This window comes from Acomys russatus, chromosome 28 (genome assembly GCF_903995435.1).
Source record: "Acomys russatus chromosome 28, mAcoRus1.1, whole genome shotgun sequence".
Lineage (NCBI taxonomy): Eukaryota > Metazoa > Chordata > Mammalia > Rodentia > Muridae > Acomys > Acomys russatus.
Genome location: NC_067164.1, coordinates 42648768 through 42667445, shown reverse-complemented (window position 1 = coordinate 42667445; position 18678 = coordinate 42648768). Strand labels below are relative to the sequence as shown.

General features: G+C 42.2%; 1 protein-coding gene across 2 annotated transcripts in view; it reads right to left on the bottom strand.

The window, feature by feature from the left end:
- Nucleotides 1-10384: 10384 nt before the first annotated feature.
- Nucleotides 10385-18678, bottom strand: part of Mtf2 (metal response element binding transcription factor 2) — a 32582-nt gene continuing 24288 nt past the window's right edge. Inside the window, exons 10-13 of one of the 2 annotated variants that reach the window (XM_051170219.1) lie at nucleotides 15459-15564; nucleotides 15267-15319; nucleotides 15055-15159; nucleotides 10385-10854 (exon numbers count right to left, since the gene is read on the bottom strand). In XM_051170219.1, coding sequence (XP_051026176.1) covers nucleotides 10497-10854; nucleotides 15055-15159; nucleotides 15267-15319; nucleotides 15459-15564 — 622 coding nt within the window. In that variant the 3' untranslated portion in view covers nucleotides 10385-10496. The remainder of the gene's footprint in view (nucleotides 10855-15054; nucleotides 15160-15266; nucleotides 15320-15458; nucleotides 15565-18678) is intronic. The other variant, XM_051170220.1, reaches the window with a different exon arrangement.

Here is an 18678-nt window from a genome sequence, read left to right as displayed (position 1 = left end):
TAAACTCTTGAAATAAGTCAACAGTTTTGTGCCTTGACCTCTGCGGGCACACATGTAAGTGTGGCACACACCAACACATTAGGATCTTTTAAAAGTGATCATTAGGCATTGATACGGGAAGAACAATCTGTTTCCCAAATACTGTCATTTATCATTCTGTGACTGAACAGGTGAGCTACCTACCCTTCACTTTTTCAAACCTCTGAATTCTCGGCAGTTGTGACATACAGGTAGTAAAAAGTAACTTAAAAATCAGCATTAAGGGCTCCTTCCCCTGGAATGTGTAAGCTGAGAAAGACCTCAGAATTAGGACATAACACATACACTTGATAGTCAAATGTGACTTGTTTCACTATTCTGTAGAGAGGGCGTGGCTGGGCTCACGTGGGCCACAGCACACACGCACATTTGAAGACTGAGGTCAGTCTTCTATTTCCACTATCTGAGTGCCAGCGAGTCAACTCAGATCAGGTCTGACAGTGACACCCCTGTAAATTCCTTTGTTAAAATTTGTGTATAGGTGTTCTGCTTCAAGTGTTTATGTGCACCATATGTGTGCTGCCTCTATGCGGCCAGAAGAAAGCAGATCCTCTGGAATTGGAGTTACCAGTGGCTGTGAGCAAGCATGTGGGTGCTGGGAACCCAACCCAGATCCTCTGGAACAGCCAATGCTCTTAACCACTCCCAAATATAAAAGGGAAATTATTTTTTAATGGTTTTTATTATTTTGGATTGTTCAAACTCAGTCACCAGGCTTGTAAACACTTCCCCCAACTAAACCTTGCTGACCCAGACATTTTGTTTTTTTTGTTTTGTTTTGTTTTGTTTGACCCAGACATTTTTAAAATGTGCTGGCAAATACTTCTTGAGCAATAACAACGGAGAAAACAATAGCGTACAGTGTGTCCAGATTTTGGCCACTGTACCACAGACATTGTCATCTAGAGTTTTCACTGTACAGTAGAGTTTATACCCCCAACCCAAATTCATGTTTTAAGTAACTTTATTGTTTTGTGTTGGGCCACACACATGTCCGGCTGCTCTCAGCCACAGACTAGATATGCCTGGGAGACAAGGAGCAGGAAAAGCCTACAAAATACCAGATGGCACATTTCAAAGGCAATGGCTTCTCAAGGGGAGAGCACTGTGTGATGGTTAGCCTCAGCCGACCTGACATCCTGAGGGTACCGAAGCGATGGAATTTCTTTTTAAAAAGAAGCAAAATCTTGCAAAGTGCTAATAAGCACAGTACCTTGGGTAAGATAAAAGCAAAGAATCAGCTTTTTAGCAGTCAGTCAGGGAGGAAAACATCAAGTGCTATCTACCCCTTTTCAAGTATCAGCTGGCCCTTCTTGAGGCCAAGCAACCTCTAAAATAAAACAAGAGCTAGCTGTGGAAAATACGGATCCAAAAATAGCACTGTCAAGTATCCAATGGAAATATGTCTGCAATACCTAAGATCAAAATATTTATGAAGATTTGGACAGATAGCAAAGGCTGCTTACAGGAGCCTACACAGGAGCCTGGTGCAGCAGTGAAGGCCTTTAACCATATCAGACAGACATAAATAGTGAAGAGTTCAAGGCCAGCTTGGTCTGCACAGTGAGACCCTAATCACATACACTGTATAAACCTAAGTTAGAAGGTGGGTGTGTGACAAGTCTATACAGACTTGCTGCTTCTCAACTGGCCGGAGGCGGAATAGCTTGATAGTCACCCACCTGAGGCAGCTGGAGTAGGTCCTCTCACTGCTCCCTTGGTTGGTTTTCTTCCAAGAACCCCCAAGTTTCTAGATCTTTTGCCTCTTAGTCTCAATTCTCCTTATAAAATGGAGTCAGTAAAAAAGCATGCCATTTTTTCTTTGTAAGATGAATTAGCATGTGGCTTTTATTCTCAGCCTTCCATAAAGGCACAGGGTATGGATAAAATGCATGCAAACCTGAGTCTAAGAAGCCTCAGTAAGGGCATCTTCTGCTGCAAATGTACGAGCCAGAGTTTAGGTCCGTCAGACCAGATGTGATAGCACTTGGGGGACAGACAAAGACCCCCAGAAAAAGCTTCCTGGATGACCTGAACTGGTTAACTCCAGAATCAGGAAAGATCCTGCTGTGATAAAGGAAAATGACAGAGATAAAGCCACCTATGGCCTCCACACATGTGCGTGTAATATCTGTGAACCCACATGAGCACACCCTCTACCATGGTCTAACAAGGGAAGCCAACCAGAACGTCAAAACTGGTTTTTCTGTGGAGCCCTAGCTATCCTGTAACTCGCTTTGTAGGCCAGACTGGTCCCGAATTCAGAAATCTGCCTGCCTCTCTCTGCCTCCCAAGTGTTGGAATTAAAGCTGTGTGCCATTACCACTTTGCAGGCCAGAAGAGGGAATCGCATCACATTACATTACAGATGGTCGTGAACCACCATGTATGTGGCTGCTGGGAATTGAACTCAGGACCTTTGGAAGAGCAGGTGGCGCTCTTAAGCAATGACCCATCTCTCCAGCCCCCTGTATTTATTTTTTGAGACAGGGTTTCTCTGTGAAACAGTCCTGGCTGTTCTGTATGTACTTTTGTAGATCAGGCTGGCCTCAAACTCACAGCAATCCACCTATCTCTGCCTCTGGAGTGCTGAGATTAAAGGCATGCCGGAATTAGAGGCATGTGCCACCATGCCCAGCTAAAACATAATAAACTTTTAAAAGATGTAAAAGGAAATCCTGTCTCGAAAAATGAAAATAAATAAATAAATAATAAAAGACGTAAAGGGAATGTGTGTAGCAGTACACGCCTTTAATGCCAGCACTAGGGAGACAAAGGTAGGTAGATCTCTGTAAATTCAAGGCTAGCCTGATCCACATATAGAATTCCAGGACAGCCTAGGTTACATGGACATTCTGTCTCAAACAAAACAAAAACCCAAAGCACAAACAAACAAAACTATTTGGGGGCTGAAGAGATGCCTCAGTGGTTGAGAGAACACAGAGCATGCAAATTCCAGCTCCAGGAGATCCAACAGAACAGGCCTCCAACAACACTACATTCACAAAGACGTACATAAAATTAAAACAAAAATAGAGCATTCTTTTAAATGTTTGAGGTAGCTGGGTGATGGTGTCACGTGCCCTGAATCTCAGCATTTAGGAGGTAGAGGCAGGAGGAGCTCTGTGACTTTGAAGCCAGCCTGGTCTACAGAGTGAGTCCAGGACAGCCAGGGAAACAGGGCTACAGAGAAACCCTGTTTTAGGATGGAAAAAAAACAAACAAACAGAATCGAGTTACAAAACAAATCAAGCAGCTCTCCGTACATTAGTCGTATAGCAGTTACTCAGCTGTCAAACTTCTAAAAACCTCTATTCCATAAAAAATCATGAATAACAAAATCTTTAGGGAACAGAATATGAGAACGCCTCCTCTTTTCCTAAATACCTCTCAGGAGCTTAAACCCGAGCTGTCGTTGAATCCCCAGAATTAGCTGGCTGCACACCTCAGGGCAGAGGCGACTGCTGACACGCTGCTCTGCCTAGATGTATATATGCTGGGCCTCAGGCAGGGTTAGAGCTTGTGCACTAAGCACTGCACGCACAGAGTCCTCCATAGCCTGCAAATGATACCTTTGTTGTTGAGACAACTTACTGAGACAACTGTCTCACTGTGTAGGCCTGGTTGGTCTGGAACTCACCATGTAGACCAGGCTAACCTCAAACACAGAGGCCCACCTACTTCTGCCTCCTTAGCACTGAGATTACAGACATGTGCCACCAAACCCAGCAAAAATGTTTTCATGAAAGCATGAAATGCCTAATACGTCCTGGAAAAAAAACAAAAAAGAAAAAACACACACACACACAAAAAAACCTCCTGAATAAGAAGGCATTCTTTTTTCTTTTCTTTCTTTCTTTCTTTTTTTTTTTTTTTTTTTTTTGTTTTTCAAGACAGGGCTTCTCTGTGTAGCCTTGGCTGTCCTGGACTCACTTTGTAGACCAGGCTGGCCTCGAACTCACAGTGATCCACCTGCCTCTGCCTCCCTGAGTGCTGGGATGACAGGCATAGGATTAAAGGATTAAACCGGGCTCCTATTGAGTTAATTTAAAAGCAGAACACAAGCAGAGAGAACAGAGCCTAGTGAAGTGTTTACACTGCATGCCCAGCACAGCAGGTTTCAGGCTGACTGAGTCAGATGCCCTCCCAGAGTCCTCACTGAAGGTCTCTGCTCCCCTCCTCCCCTCCCTTCAACCCACTTGAGAGCTGCAGTTCCCAAACTGTCTTTCCAGGGCTTTGTGCAATGCCTGACACATCATTAAACACAGAGAAAAGTACCTGCCAACCTCACAAGGGACATCCTTCTTCTTCTTCTTTTTATTTTCTTTTTTCTTTTTTTTTAATTTTGAGAAGGGAAAGAAGTAGAGCTTATTTCTGCTTAGATGAGCATGTACAAAAAAGGATGTTTGTCCAAATGAAATATAAGAAATTAAACAAATTAGTTTTAATGTTAGAAACATGGACATTATTGTCTTCAGAGCACGAGAATCATAAAGCATTCAGAAGAGAGAGCTAATTATAGTGGCCAAATATTCAGTTACAAAATTTCCAATGGAATGGAAATAAAGATATATATATTATGACATAAACAATACATATGTAATATAGTTTACATATTATATATATTACAGGGAATATATAAAAGTGAAATGTGAACTTATACTGCATTTTCATACTTTGTTTAAAAAAGATTTATTTATTGTTATGTATACAGTGCTCTGCTTGCATGCCCAGAAGTGGGCATCAGATCACAGTATAGATGGTTGTGAGCCACCATGTGGTTGCTGGGAATTGAACCCTGTACCTCTGGAAGAGCAGACAGTGCTCTTAACCTCTAAGCCATCTCTCCATCCCTTGACAGGGGCATTATTAATGTTTTTCTTTAACTGGCTTAGAAGTTACTTAAAGAACCTACTATGGGCTGGGCTTGGTAGTGCATATATACTCATCCCAGCACCTGAAAAGTAGAACCGAGGAGGAGGATTGGGAATTGAGACCAGCATGACTACAACAAAGTCTTGTATCACACAACAACTATGACTTCCCAGAGGCATCAAAAATGACCATAGCAGCCAGGCGTGGTGGCACATGCCTGTAATCCCAGCACTCAGCGAGGCAGGGGCAAACAGATCTCTGAGTTCGAGGCCAGCCTGGGCTACACAGAGAAACCCTGTCTCAGAAAAACAATACAAACAAACAAACAAAAAAAGAAGAGAAAACCCCACAAAAATGTATATAAAAGAATACACACAAAAGGAGAGAAAGGTGGTCGTGGTGGTGCTTTAGTCCCAGCACTCAGGAGGCAGAGGCAGGAGGATCGCTCTAAGTTCGAAGGCCAGCCTGGTCTACAAAGCAAATCTAGGACAGCCAAGGCTTCACAGAGAAACCGTGTCTCAAGAATCCAAAAAGACCGTAGTGAAATTACAGAGTAGATCAGAGGTTAAGAGCGTAGACTGCTCCTGCAAAACAACCGAGCTCAGCTCCCAAAACTTAGGTCAGGCAGCTACCACCTGTACCTCAGGAGCCTAAAGGCACCTGCAACTCGTATGTGCACAACACACACACACACACACACACACACACACACACACACACACGTTAAAATGAAAATTAATGCTTAAAGAAAATGAGCATACTATAATTGTAGCAGTCAGAAAGTAGAAGCAAGAAAACCAAGAGTTCAAGACCATCTTCAACTACATAGCAATTTCAGGCCAACCTGGACTACACAAAGAGCCTGAAAAACAGAAAAGGGGGAGAAACACTGAGTCTATAAAGTTACAATCCAAACATCTTTCTACTATGGGCTTTATCTATAACCCTGCCTGTCTCAAAATAAAACAAACAAACAAAAGCACATCCTGCTCTCCCAGAGGACTCAGCTTCTGTTCTCGGCGCCAGGCACAGCTCACGTCTGTCTGTAACCGCTTAGCGGAGCAGAGGACCTCCTCAGAGCTCCTGTGTACCTGTTTCCAAGTGCTGCACATACATACATGCAGGCACTCACACATAACACACAAATTTAAAGAAAAAAGTTATAATGTAGTTTAACATTATTTTCAAACTACAACTAAACAAAACACAACAAAAACTTCTAATAGTTGTTTCAAATTCTGTTCAGGAAATGTTATTAAATGACACCATTTAAATGATTGCTTTTTTTTTTTTCCTTTTAATTTGTTCGTTTGTGTTTGGAGACAGGGTTTCTCTGTGTAGCCCTGGCAGGCCTGGAACTCAGGCTGTATAGACCAGGCCTGGCCTTGGACACACAGAGCTTCACCTCCCTCTGCCTCTCAAGGGCTGGGACTAATGGAACTAGAGATGTGTGCCCCACTGCCCAGGCCAGCTGGGTGTATTGTGACCAGGAGGTGGTGGCGGCGGCCAATGCCTTCAATCCCAGCACTAGGGACGACAGAATAAAGGAGGAGGTGTCTGGTTTTGCTGGTCCAATGCAGTTGACCAAATGTCACGCAGCATCTATTACTGCTCCTCCCCAACACACCACAGCTATCTGCTCGGCTTCGAGAAGAATACGTGTCACACAGTCGAAGCCAAGGGATAACCAAACATAAATACAAGAAACAGGACAGAGACTAGAAATTCTGAGGCAGAAAGGATCACAGGCAGGTTGCAAACTCCCGTCTCAGCCTCTCTGGTGCTAGTATACTGCTATGGGCCTGCATGCTGACACACAGCTAGACTAGGAATTGTGGGCAGGCCATCTGTTTTACACAAAAGTATCTGTTACCTGTGAAGGTTTTATTTGCTTAAATAGATCCAATGGGAAATTTAAATGACATATTATATTCCTTGAAGAAAAGGAATTACTTAGAATCCAATTTTTTATTCATTCCCAGAAACAGAAAATGCCAACAAGAGGAGTTGGCTTATAAGAACTCTGTCTGGTACAAGCGGGCAGTGATCCTGCTCATCTGGAATCTTATTCTTGCTCCTTTCTAATGTTTAATTAATCTATGTGAGTTCGAGGCCAGCCTGGTCTACACAGCGAGTTCCAGGACAGCCAAGACTAAAAACAGAGAAACCCTGTCTCAAAAACCAAAAGAAAAAGAAAACTGTAAATTGTTCATTTTCCTGATGAAAGACTATAAGATAATCAAATGCTTCCAGAGAAACTGAATGGGACTTCTAGAGTTTTGTATTCAAATATAATTAAGAAAGAAAATGTCTCCATTTAGAGGGTTGGGGGGTGGGGCAACTGGGGACACGGGGCTATCTGGAACTACCGCATGGGTATCTCTCTTGGCCATAAAACCTCTTTCAAACTCCAGTAACTGTTTTAAGTCAGAAAATATTCCAACATATTCCAAAATGTAATAGTACCTAACAGGAACACAAAGCAGTCAAAACCACAATTTTATCCTGAACACTGACATACAGAAATATAAATATACCCATGACAGAAAGCAAGTACATCGTTATAATCTGCCCCCCCCAAAAACATGGAGAAGGGACAAGCTCAACTCCCGCACACAGTGGGCTTCCTGGGAAGGTCTGAGTTCCGTCGTATTGGCACCAGAACTTACAGACCGCGTGGGAGCTATACAAACAGGTAGCCTCAGCACCCCAGAAGAGCAGGGAGGCTGGTGATCTCTGGAGCTTGAGACAAGCACTGAGGATTTAGTTACTTTGCTAACTCTGACTCTGTCACGTAAGAACTAGCTTATCATACAGTGCAGGGTCATTACAAAATGTTCTAAATTACAAATGAGAGAAATTAAAATAAGGTCTGCTGCAGACTTTTTTGGAACTGCTACAAAGTCTCTCTTAAATCTACCTGCTCTTCTGAATCTTTTCCTTTTCTTCTACCTTCTTCCAAAGCCTGGGTGGGCTCCCATGACGCCTGCTTGCTGAGGGTGCTGGAACCTGACTCAAACGCCATGGCCTGCCCTCTTCTTTTATGTCTGCCTATTCCAGCAGCTGCCAAGATAATACAGCTTGCATGTTCTTTTGTTACCCTCTTAAATGCTTAAAAAGAAAGAGAGAGGAAAGCATATTATTCTTACAACTTCTCACTCTGTAGTTTAGGGACAAATACGTTAAACAAAAATAAGATGCCTTTTTACGACCGCCCCAACACCTATGTAGGAGAAACAGGTGTGAAGTCTCGATTTGAAGCGGGCAGGACAGACAGAGACAGGCTGCCTGCCTTTCAAATACAAAGCACTTAAGCTGGCTACATATCCTTTTATAAAAGATAATTTAAGATGAACACAGAATATTAATGTTATTGTGGGGCAAAAGGAAATGAAGTCAGGGTTCTTTAAAGATTACCAAGTGGATAAAAGTAGAATTAGAAAATTTCCCTCCCTAAAACAATAAAAGCTGTTGCCTACTGGATCAGTGTGTATTTTCAAGCAAATACAGAAGAAAAACTCATTAGCTCTTTAAAAAATACACACATTTAATGTTCCGTCTGTTTTAATTCTAAGTAAAGCAACTTCAAAAATACAAACTGAACATCAGAGCCGTGAACCACCATGATAAGAGAACAGACATTCACAATAATTACGACTAACGACAGTTCAGCTTGATAAATTGTCTTCCGAGTATTTTTAAAAGAGTTACTAAAAATACTGCTGGTGTTCAGTTAGAATTAAAGGACTTTGGGGAAAATGAAATATGGTACAGCTGGAGTGAACACGGTGACACGGGAGTTACCTGTCCCATTACCCCTAGATATAAAACATTCAGAAACTCAACACAATCTCTGTGTTATTCAAAATACTGCAGCTGCAGGAAAGGCAACTTTAAATTAACAGCTGGGAAATGAAGTTTTGGTGGAGGTGAACAGAAGTGACAGTTTGTAATTTGCACTTTGTAAAGCTCATTATACCTGGACAAACCAGGAGCCAAATGCAGGAAGACAAAGTTCTCTGCTTCTTTTGGCTACAATGTGACAAGAAAAGTCATCTTTTGAAGATGCTTAAAGAAATAAAGCATATTTCTTTAAAAAGTCAAACAATCAATTAATGGAATAAATAAGCACTAACCACAGTTTTAGGATTCTGTCATCAATACACTTCAGATTTTCCATTTTGGTAGAAATTTCTCCAATTTTGAGTCTAAGATCCACCAATCATGCTAAAACAAAATGAAGAGCTACCAAAATACCACTCTTCTGTTTACTCTTTGGCTAAGAAACAAACAAAAGAAAACAAAAAAGAAACAGAAGACAACTCTAACACTGGTGATAAAAGACTTTTAACATGTAAAATAAAGATATCAATTTAAATCTTGGTACATTTTATAAAAACAAGAGGTAATGTTGTAATAAAACAGCAGTCAGCCTCAGCTAGCAACATACTGTTTGTTAACCCTGTGCAATAGAACACTTTGTTTATACTACGCTTACTCAGACATGACTAACAATTGCTACAGACATTTCCGGAGTCCTGAGCAGGCTCCTACAGACTTCCTGTTGAAACTGAGACATTTACAATCATAATGTGCCACGATACCTTGGAAACGTCACTTCGAGTAGAAAATAATGTAGATATCACTTGAATTTGCTTTAGATGTGCAACAGCTGAGTTACAAGGACTGACAAGCATTGAGAAAGCCCATAAACACTGTTGTTCACACCCTTCAGTACACACTTAACTTGTCTGACACATTTCTCTTCACACATAGCAAGCAACAGCACCCAATAAAAGCCTGAGAAGAAATGCTGCTGTGTAAATACTGCAACTATTCCTGAAATAAGAATTATGGGATATATACTCCAAAGCTGCCCATTCCCATAATTTGTATTGCATAGGTCACATAATCACACACACGTATATACACACATGTGCATATACATGTACATGCAAAGAATATATTAAGACGACAATGAAGTCTAGTCACAGAGCAATTTACAGGCTCAATATATTTTTTACATTTTGCTTGAAAGAAATTTCAATATTTTACAGTCTTTCAGTAGACATTATATACACTGCACTTTATGAAATCTAAAGGGGACTGAAATAAATTTTTCCAACATTTTGGTAACAAACACGCAATGTTTCTCCAAATACTTGTGCTATCTACATGATCATTTGTTCTGACAATCACTAATCACAAAAACTGACTTAATGCGATAATTAGAAAAGTGTCTAACACCATGCATGGGTTTGAGTTGTGTTTAATGTTCTATCCTAGAGACAGTCTACAAATCTTAAGATTTAAAAAATTAAGTCTCTCCTCTGATTTTTAAAAGATATCTTTTTATGACAATATCCGTAACATTGACAAGTACATGTTAAGGCTAGTATCATATCCTTTTGTGACTCTTTGTATGGTTTCTGTGTGTGTGTGTGTGTGTGTGTGTGTGTGTGTGTGTGTGTGTGTGTGTGTGTGTTTGTTTGTTTGAGAATGCTAGTAAAATCCACACTCCCTTAGGGCTTTGAACTGAACCAACAGAAAATGAGTGCAGTGACCACCACTCAGTCCTACAGTCAGGACGCGGTGGCTCCTTCCCACTCCACAAGGTACTGCACCTTTCCGTCCAGCGTCACGCGACGAGCCAAAACTCGGTACTTTTCGCCACATGCTATTCTACCTGCAGCACCAAAATAACTAGTGATAGAGTTTTTCAGGTGATTGAGTTGTAACTCCTGATCTGCTAGGTTGTTCAGGATTTCTGTATTAAATTCTTCAAATTGATAATCTTCTTTGCCTTCATCATCTTTTACAACGTCTGAGTTCTGAGTCTGGAGTGCTCTTCTTGGAAGGCGCCCTCTCCGTCTCCGCAAATGTGGTACTGCAGCAGGCCATGGTCTTCCCGTGCGGGTTCTTTTTCTAGAGTCGGATAATCTGGGTGGGAAAATATGTCTCCTAAGAACTTTTCTTACTGGGGCAATTTTTCCAAACAGGTTCTCATCATATAGACTAGACTAGCAGTTTCCTAATGTCCCTGCATCAGCCTCCCTAGTGCTCGGGTGACTCTACCAGCACCCGGCTACTCTAAGCATGTGTTTGCTAAGATAAGCTCCAACCACGTTAAAACAGTAAAAGTCACTGGCACTATACCCTGCCTTCAATTATAGGAACACATCACTTTCTAGAGTGTGGCTACTGTAGACTTTCTCTTCCTTAACTATGTACTACTGGGCTTAATACTAAGAATCAGACCAAAGGTGGATGCTGTGGCCCACGCCTGTAATCCAAGTACATGGGAGGCAGAGGCAGGCAGATCTCTAAATTCGAGGCCAGCTGGGCTACAAAGTGAGTTCAGGACAGCCAAGGCTACAGAGAGAGACCCTGTCTCAAAAAAAAAAAAAAAAAAAAAAAAAAAAAAAAAGAATCAGAGCAAAGCTGGCAATGTAGCTCAGTAATAAGTAACGTGCCTGACACATACAAGGTCTGGGGGACAGTAACTAGCACCACTTAAAAAAAAAAAAAAATCCAGGGCTGGAGAGATGGCTCAGCAGTTAAGAGTACTCACTGCAAAAACAAGAACAAAAACAAAACCCCCAAAAAAGAGAGTACTAACCGCTCTTCCGGAGGTCCTGAGTTCAATTCCCAGCAACCACATGGTGGCTCACAACCATCTGCAATGTGATCTGATGCCCTCTTCCGACCTGCAGGTGAACACTCAGGCAGAGCACTGTATGCATAATAATTAAAAAAAAAAAAAAAATCCAGGCAGGTGTGGGGTTACATGCGTTTAATCCCAACACTCTAGAAGCAGAAGGCAGAGGCAGGCAGATTTCTTGAGTTTGAGGCCAGCCTGGTTTACAGAGGGAGTTCTGGAATTACACAGAGAAACTTTGTGTTGAAAACCAAAAATAATAATAAATAATAAAAAATTTTAAAACCCACCCCAAATATTTTATTTTTGTAGGTTTTGTTTTTCATTGAGACAGGGTTTCTCTATGTAACAGAGCCCTGGCTGACCTAGATTCTCTTTGTAAACCAAGTGTCCTGGAATTCAGAGATCTGACTGCCTCTGCCTCCCAACTGCTGTAATTCAAATCATGTGCCACCATGCCTGGCAGAGGCAGGTGGATCTCTGAGTTGTCGGCCAGCCTGGTTTACACAGTGAGCTCCAGAACACTAGGGCTACACAGAGACACCCTATATATGGGTGGTGACGAACGCCTCTAATCCCAGCACTTGTAGGCAGAGGCAGGCGGATCTCTGTGAGCTCAAGGCCAGCCTGGTCTACAAAGCGAGTTCCAGGACAGCCAGAGCTATTACACAGAGGAACCCTGTCTCGAAAAACAGGGGGGAAAAAAGAGGGGAAAAAATTACACATTAGCAGTAAGTTAAATTTTTATGTTATTAGAGCAGCAGTTTCTGGTCTCTAATAAAATGATTAGCCTTTAATCCCAGCACTCAGGAGGCAGAGGCAGGCGGATCGCTGCGAGTTTGAGGCCAGCAGATTGCTGTGAGTTCAAGGCCAGCCTGGTCTACAAAGCGAGTCCAGGACAGCCAAGGCTACACAAATAAATAAATAAATAAATAAATAAATAAATAAATAAATAAATAAATAAGCAAGCAAGCGAGCGGACAGATAGATAGATAGATAGATAATTAGATATCCAAAATAGGCTATTATTTTTCATGCCTGACATGACATGGTCTAAGAAAAATTTTGTTGTGAAAAATTCATTTAAAAAAAAGAGAGAGAAAGAAAAGCAGCCAGGCATGGTGGGGCACGCTTTTAATCGCAGCACTCCGGAGATAGAGACAGGCCAAGTCTAAAGCCCAGCCCAGAATAGCCAGAGAGCCCAGAACACACAGAGAGACCCTGTCTTTAAAAAAAAACAATTTTTTTACACTATAGGATGGACTATCATAGTCAAAAGCTCAAGATTTTATATTTTGTATTTGCTTTGGTTGATTAGAAGTATAGACTTAAAAGGCGTTTCTTTTATTTCATGTGCACTGGTGTGCTGTATGGTGTCTGTGTGAGGGTGTGAGATCCTCTGCAAATGGACTTACAGAGCTGTGAGCTGCCATGTGGGTCCTCTGAAAGGGCAGCCAGTGTTCTGTACTGCTGTTTCTTACTCTGCTAACTTTACACACCCCCAGGCTTCCACACAGGGGGGAAGAAGACCCTCTTTCAGTCTGTTCCACACAAGGCTCACCCCAAAGACTGCTCGTGATTTTAACCAAAGTCATTTCTCCAGCTTCCTCTCTGCTGTGTGGGTGAACACAGCTTCAGACCCACCTGGGAGGGGTCAGATGGGCTCCAGGTGAGCAGTGCCAGTCAACAGCCTGTTTCCTTCCTAACCTGCCCACTTCAGAGGCTGGGTCTCCTCCCCCTTTCTCTGGTTTGGGGACTCCCCTCCCCACAACTACCAAGACCATGGGGCTCAAAGCTTCAATTATACACCTCTGAAGACACTTTCTCCCTGAGCTACCCAAGGGGGTCCAGGCTATGCACACTGGGCCTGTACTATCCTAGCCGCAGATGGTCCCACAGAGTCTGGATAGCAGCAAAACAACCAGCAGTCCCAGGACTTACTCCGCACCCCAATTTCTCAGGGTCCCCAAAAGTACCTTTGTCCTCAGTCGGCAGGACGTGGCCCAAAGAATGCAACGCCCCCATCCCCACCATACCACCCCTCCCCAATTCCTTTCCTTTTACTTTCTTTCCTTCTGTTTTGTTTTGGTTTGTTTTTTAAGACAGGGTTTCTTTGTGTAGCCTTGGCTGTCCTCAACTAGCTTTGTAGACCAGGCTGGCCTCTGCCTCCCAAGTGAGTGCACCACAACACCTGACTCAGTTCCTCATTTTTTAAAGAAAAAATGGAGGAATGTTGGCAAACAGAGGATTCTTCTGGCCTGCCCTTGGGTACCTAGCAAATTCTTTTTTTTTGTTTTTTGGGGGGTTTGTTTGGTTTGGTTTGGTTCTTTGAGACAAGGTTTCTGTGTAGCCGTGGCTGTCCTCGACTCACTTTGTAGACCAGGCTGGCCTCTATCTCACAGTGATCCTCCTGCCTCTGCCTCCAAAGTGCTGGAATTAACGGCATGAGCCAGGATGAGAAGGACCTGACTGCTACCCCTAGCTCTCTGTTTCCAAGTTCTCCATGTAGGCTCTCTCTCGCTCTCTCTCTCGCTCTCTCTCTCTTTCTCTCTCTCTCTCTCTCTCTCTCTCTCTCTCTCTCTCTCTTGCTCGCTCCCCCCCCCTCTGTCCTCACGGCTCACGCACTGCCTCCACCTCTTCTCCAGGCCCTCACTGCTCTCTTCCCCCAATCAGCCTTACACCAAGTGCGGTGTAGCTCCTCATGGACACCCCTTGGCGTGGGCCGCCACGGCACCTCCTGCAGCTTCATTATATATCGTAACACTCTGCATTTTTTATAGTTAAGGAATAAGTAAACCTTTTCTTTTTTTTAACATGCACATAAGTAAGTGCTCTGCCTGCATGTACACCTGCATCCAGAAGAGGGCATCAGATCACATGACAGATGACTGTGAGCCACCATGTGGTTGCTGGGAATTGAACTCAGGACCTCTGGAAGAGCAGACAGTGCTCTTAACCGCTGAGCCTCTCTCCAGCCGAGGCAAACCCTTTTTTAAAAAAAAGCTAAGAAAATTCAATATAGGAAACTTACAAGACTCAGAAAGCATAAAAAAGCATAAAAGATTCATCATAAGCCTCCTCCCTATAGTTATAAAAACAGAAAGAAAGGGAAAAAAAAAAACTCATTGGTGAGAGACTCTTTTTGGAGATGTCTAAAACGTATGCACACTTCCAGGAACGTAGCTTTTATGAGCTGTCAACTAGGTATTACAGTGACACAGCTGTATTTAAGTCACTAAAGTCCTATAAGTAACAACAACAAAAAAATCTGACTAGCTCACCAAGCTAAAAAATATTCAATTAAAATTAATAAGCCAAGCCAGGCAATGGTGGCACATGCCTTCCATTCCAGCATTCCAGGCCACCTGGTACAGGACAGCCGAGGCTACACAGAGAAACCTTGTCTCAGGAGGGAGAAGCGGGAGGGTGGGCGTGGGGAGGGAGACACAGGATGAGACAGAACGAGAAGACAAAATGCCTACCCATAATGCCTGGAAATGCTAGAGGAGGTAGTTTCTTTCGCACTGGAAGCACCCGTGAGGTCCACGTCTGAGGTATTGGATGAATGTGCAATTCCCTCAGTTCTCCTGAGACGAAAGAATTTAAATGGTGTAACAACTATATTATATAAAAATAGAAATACTAATTCTCTCATAAAGAATATTCCTAGGAAAGAAAAAAATCAACTATTTACCCTATAGAACAAGATAAATCCAACGTCGGATTCTCTGAAACTGATTCCTTATCCTGGAAAAATTTTTTAAATAAATAAAGAGAAAGAAAAAAGACACTTAAAGGGAAGTTCTACTGTAACTAGAATAAAACATTCACTTCTTAATAACTGCAGAGATCTTTACTGAGAACATATGCAAACAAATCCTCTTACCAAAGGTAGCTCAGCAGTTTTTTGAATCATTTTTCTTGTATATGGGCCAGGAGGACGACCTACAGACTTTTTCTTCCCTTTCTTTTCTATCCCATTGCTTACTTCCCTGAAACAAAGATTTTATTTAATCTTTGCATAAAGCAAAAATGACAATGGCTTTATATAGCTAGTTAAACAACTGTAATTCTATTTTTGAAAGTTTTAAGGAAAAAGGTGCTCTCTTTACTATAAATCTAATATATGCTTATCACTTCAAGGTTTTAAAAAAACCAAACAGCCGCACTGATTAGAAGATTTTAAAACAAATTTATTTCTTACTACTTGTAGGAAGGTTTCAAGAATTTACTACTAAAAGTGACGACAAGATAAGTTGGCGTTGTAGAAATGTCCATGTTAAATTTCAGTGTATAGCAGGGTCTTGTATCTGCTCTAACGCACATGCGCACACGGCGACACCATCAGAGAAAGGAGCAAGCCCCAGGCAGCAGAACACAAAGGAGAAATAAGTGAATATTTCATTTATTTTTATTTTTCTCTTTTTGCTTTGAGACAGGGTTTCTCTGTGTAGCACTGGATGTCCTGGACTCACTCTGTAGGCCAGCCTGCCTCTGCCTCCCTGAGTGCTGGGATTACAAGTGTGTGCCACTGCACCTGGCTAGAAAATAATTTTTAGAAGTTATATACCAAGCAAAACAAAAAGAAGTTTGATAGTCAAGAGCATCTCTTTAAAAAAAAAAAAAAAAAAAAGAACATGCAGAATGTAGACTGCATGAACAGCTGCTACAAAAAGGACATAAAAAGGACACAATGTGGCTGGAGAGGTGGCTCAGAGGTTAAGAGCACTGACTGCTGTTCCAAAGGTCCTGAGTTCAACTCCCAGCAACCACATGGTGGCTCACAGCCATCTATAATGAGATATGGGGCCCTCTCCTGGCCTGTGGTGTATGTGCAGGCAGAACACTGTAGGCATAATAAATAAACAAATCTTTAAAAAAAAAAAAAAAAAAAAAAGGACACAAAGTGTCCTGAAGGCCTTACAACAGTTGACACTCAGAAATAAATACAAGCTAACAAAATGAAGTGCCGTGAGCATGTTATATAAGGAAAATACCATAGAGACAATGAAAGGAGCACCACTGCAGTAGACTAGAAAGAAGGTAACACCAAGGGAAACTCACAGTGGCAGGGTTAAAGGGGACCCCAACTAGATGTTAAAAATATTAAGGACAAGGATGGCTGGGATGTACATTTTCACAAAACACCCTAACATGTAAAGAGGACCACTGAACTAAAAGTAATAATACACTCAGCCTTTAAAGGACCACGAATGTGCAGGGCCCAGAAGGAAGGCGCATGCTCTGAAGAAAGCTAACCCCTTCTTTGTCCTGTGAGACAATCAGAGAGCTGCCATAGACGGAGTCTGCCGCGACATCATCACGACGGTGTGACCTTTGCATGATTCTCTTTTTCTACTCTGATAGTAAAGGATCAGATAAAATAGAAAATGGCAGGAATAAGCATTTCTTCTTTTTCAACAAAACCTTACAGTAATATGTACTCTATATTATCTGGTATTGTCAATGTTTGGTAAATAGATTTGCTTTGTAGAATAACTTTTTGTCTCTCTTTTTGTTTATTTTTCGAGACAGGGTTTTTCTGTGTAGTCTTGGCTGTACTTTGTAGATCAGGCTGGCCTCAATCTCAGAGCTCTGCCTGCCTCTGCCTCTGCCTCTGCCTCCCTGGGGCAGTGCTGGAATTATATTTTCAAGCAACCTGACACCTCACACTTCCTTGAGAAAGTAAGACCCCCTCAGACCATAACTTTAGCCTCTAATTCTTACAGTCATGTCTATCCCCATATGTTCGTTTTAGGGCCATTTCATCAGAAAGGCGTCCGCCTGCCATCAAAAGCTGAGGCAACAGAGCCTGCCCCTCGCTTTCTCAACAAGGTTAGGTGCACTGTGTCCCATGCTCAGCTTCCCCACCCACTGGGTCATTCTAGGTACACAAAGAGATTCAGATAGCTGCCATGTTCTCACTCCCGTCTTCAGCTGCCGGTCCATTTGTATGATTCACTTTACAGCAAAATGTCTCAGTTTTGCTGACATACATTTTCCTTTCTACTCTTTTTTTTTTTTTTTTTTTTTTGCCTAATTCATAATTCTCAAAGATAGTTTCCTTGTATGCGCTCTTCCCCTCATCACTATTCTGACATGCAGGAAGAGCACAGGAAGTGCGGGCTCAGTCACTTCAGCTCATTTCAGCCTCTGACTAAACTGCTCTTGTCAAGGTCTATAACAGCGTCCTTCCTCTTTGTGTTTTACTAGCATCCAATATGACATAACTTACCTACCTTTCTTGAAACAATTCACTTCTTTTGCTTTCCATGGCACTAAATATTCCTGGCTTCTGCTACCATGCTGGCCATTCTATTTTAGTGTCCTTAGTTTGTTTTCTACCTTCAAATTTTATAATTTTCCAAATTTTTAAATCCAAATCCCATGTTAAAGCCCACTCTCTTCTCTACTTGCTTCCCTAGAAAATTTCATTCTCCTGACGTCATTAATCTGCTTTAAGTTTACATCGTTATTTACCAACCAGCCGCCTACATGGCAAGGGTTAGGGGTGCGTCATAGAGTCTCTACTGTATGAGAACAGGCACGGGAACAGGAAATGCTCCAACCACCTCACCCATCAGGTTCTCCCCCTCTCAATAAGGAACCGGTGTCTATGAGTTGTTCAAGATGGAAATTTGAAAGCCGTTAACTTATTCTTCCTCCTTTTCTCTCATAAATTTAATTCACTAGCAAATCTGATGAACTCTAGCCTCACAAGAGACGTCAAACCCACACTCCATTTGACTGCTCTCACCCACTCCTGCACAAGCACCTCATCCAGACAAAACCAAGCTTTATGTTTTCTTCCTCTCTGGCCTACCTTCCAAAGAACTGTTAAAGATAATTAAATCTGCTTATAGCATTGCTTGGAAGGCCAGGATACGCCTATCTGTACATTGCTATGTGATCGAGAGCCATCTCGTCTTTTACACATCTAACCCTACTCTGTGAGTGTCCGCTCACACCAAACTCTTCTGTGACTTTCTAGGCTATGCCTCATGGCCCACACCCATCCTTCTGCGCCCTGGAGTGTTTTGATCATTTATTTGTCATGCCGTTAGATTACTCTCAATTAAGTCTCAAATACTGTGTACAGAGTCCTT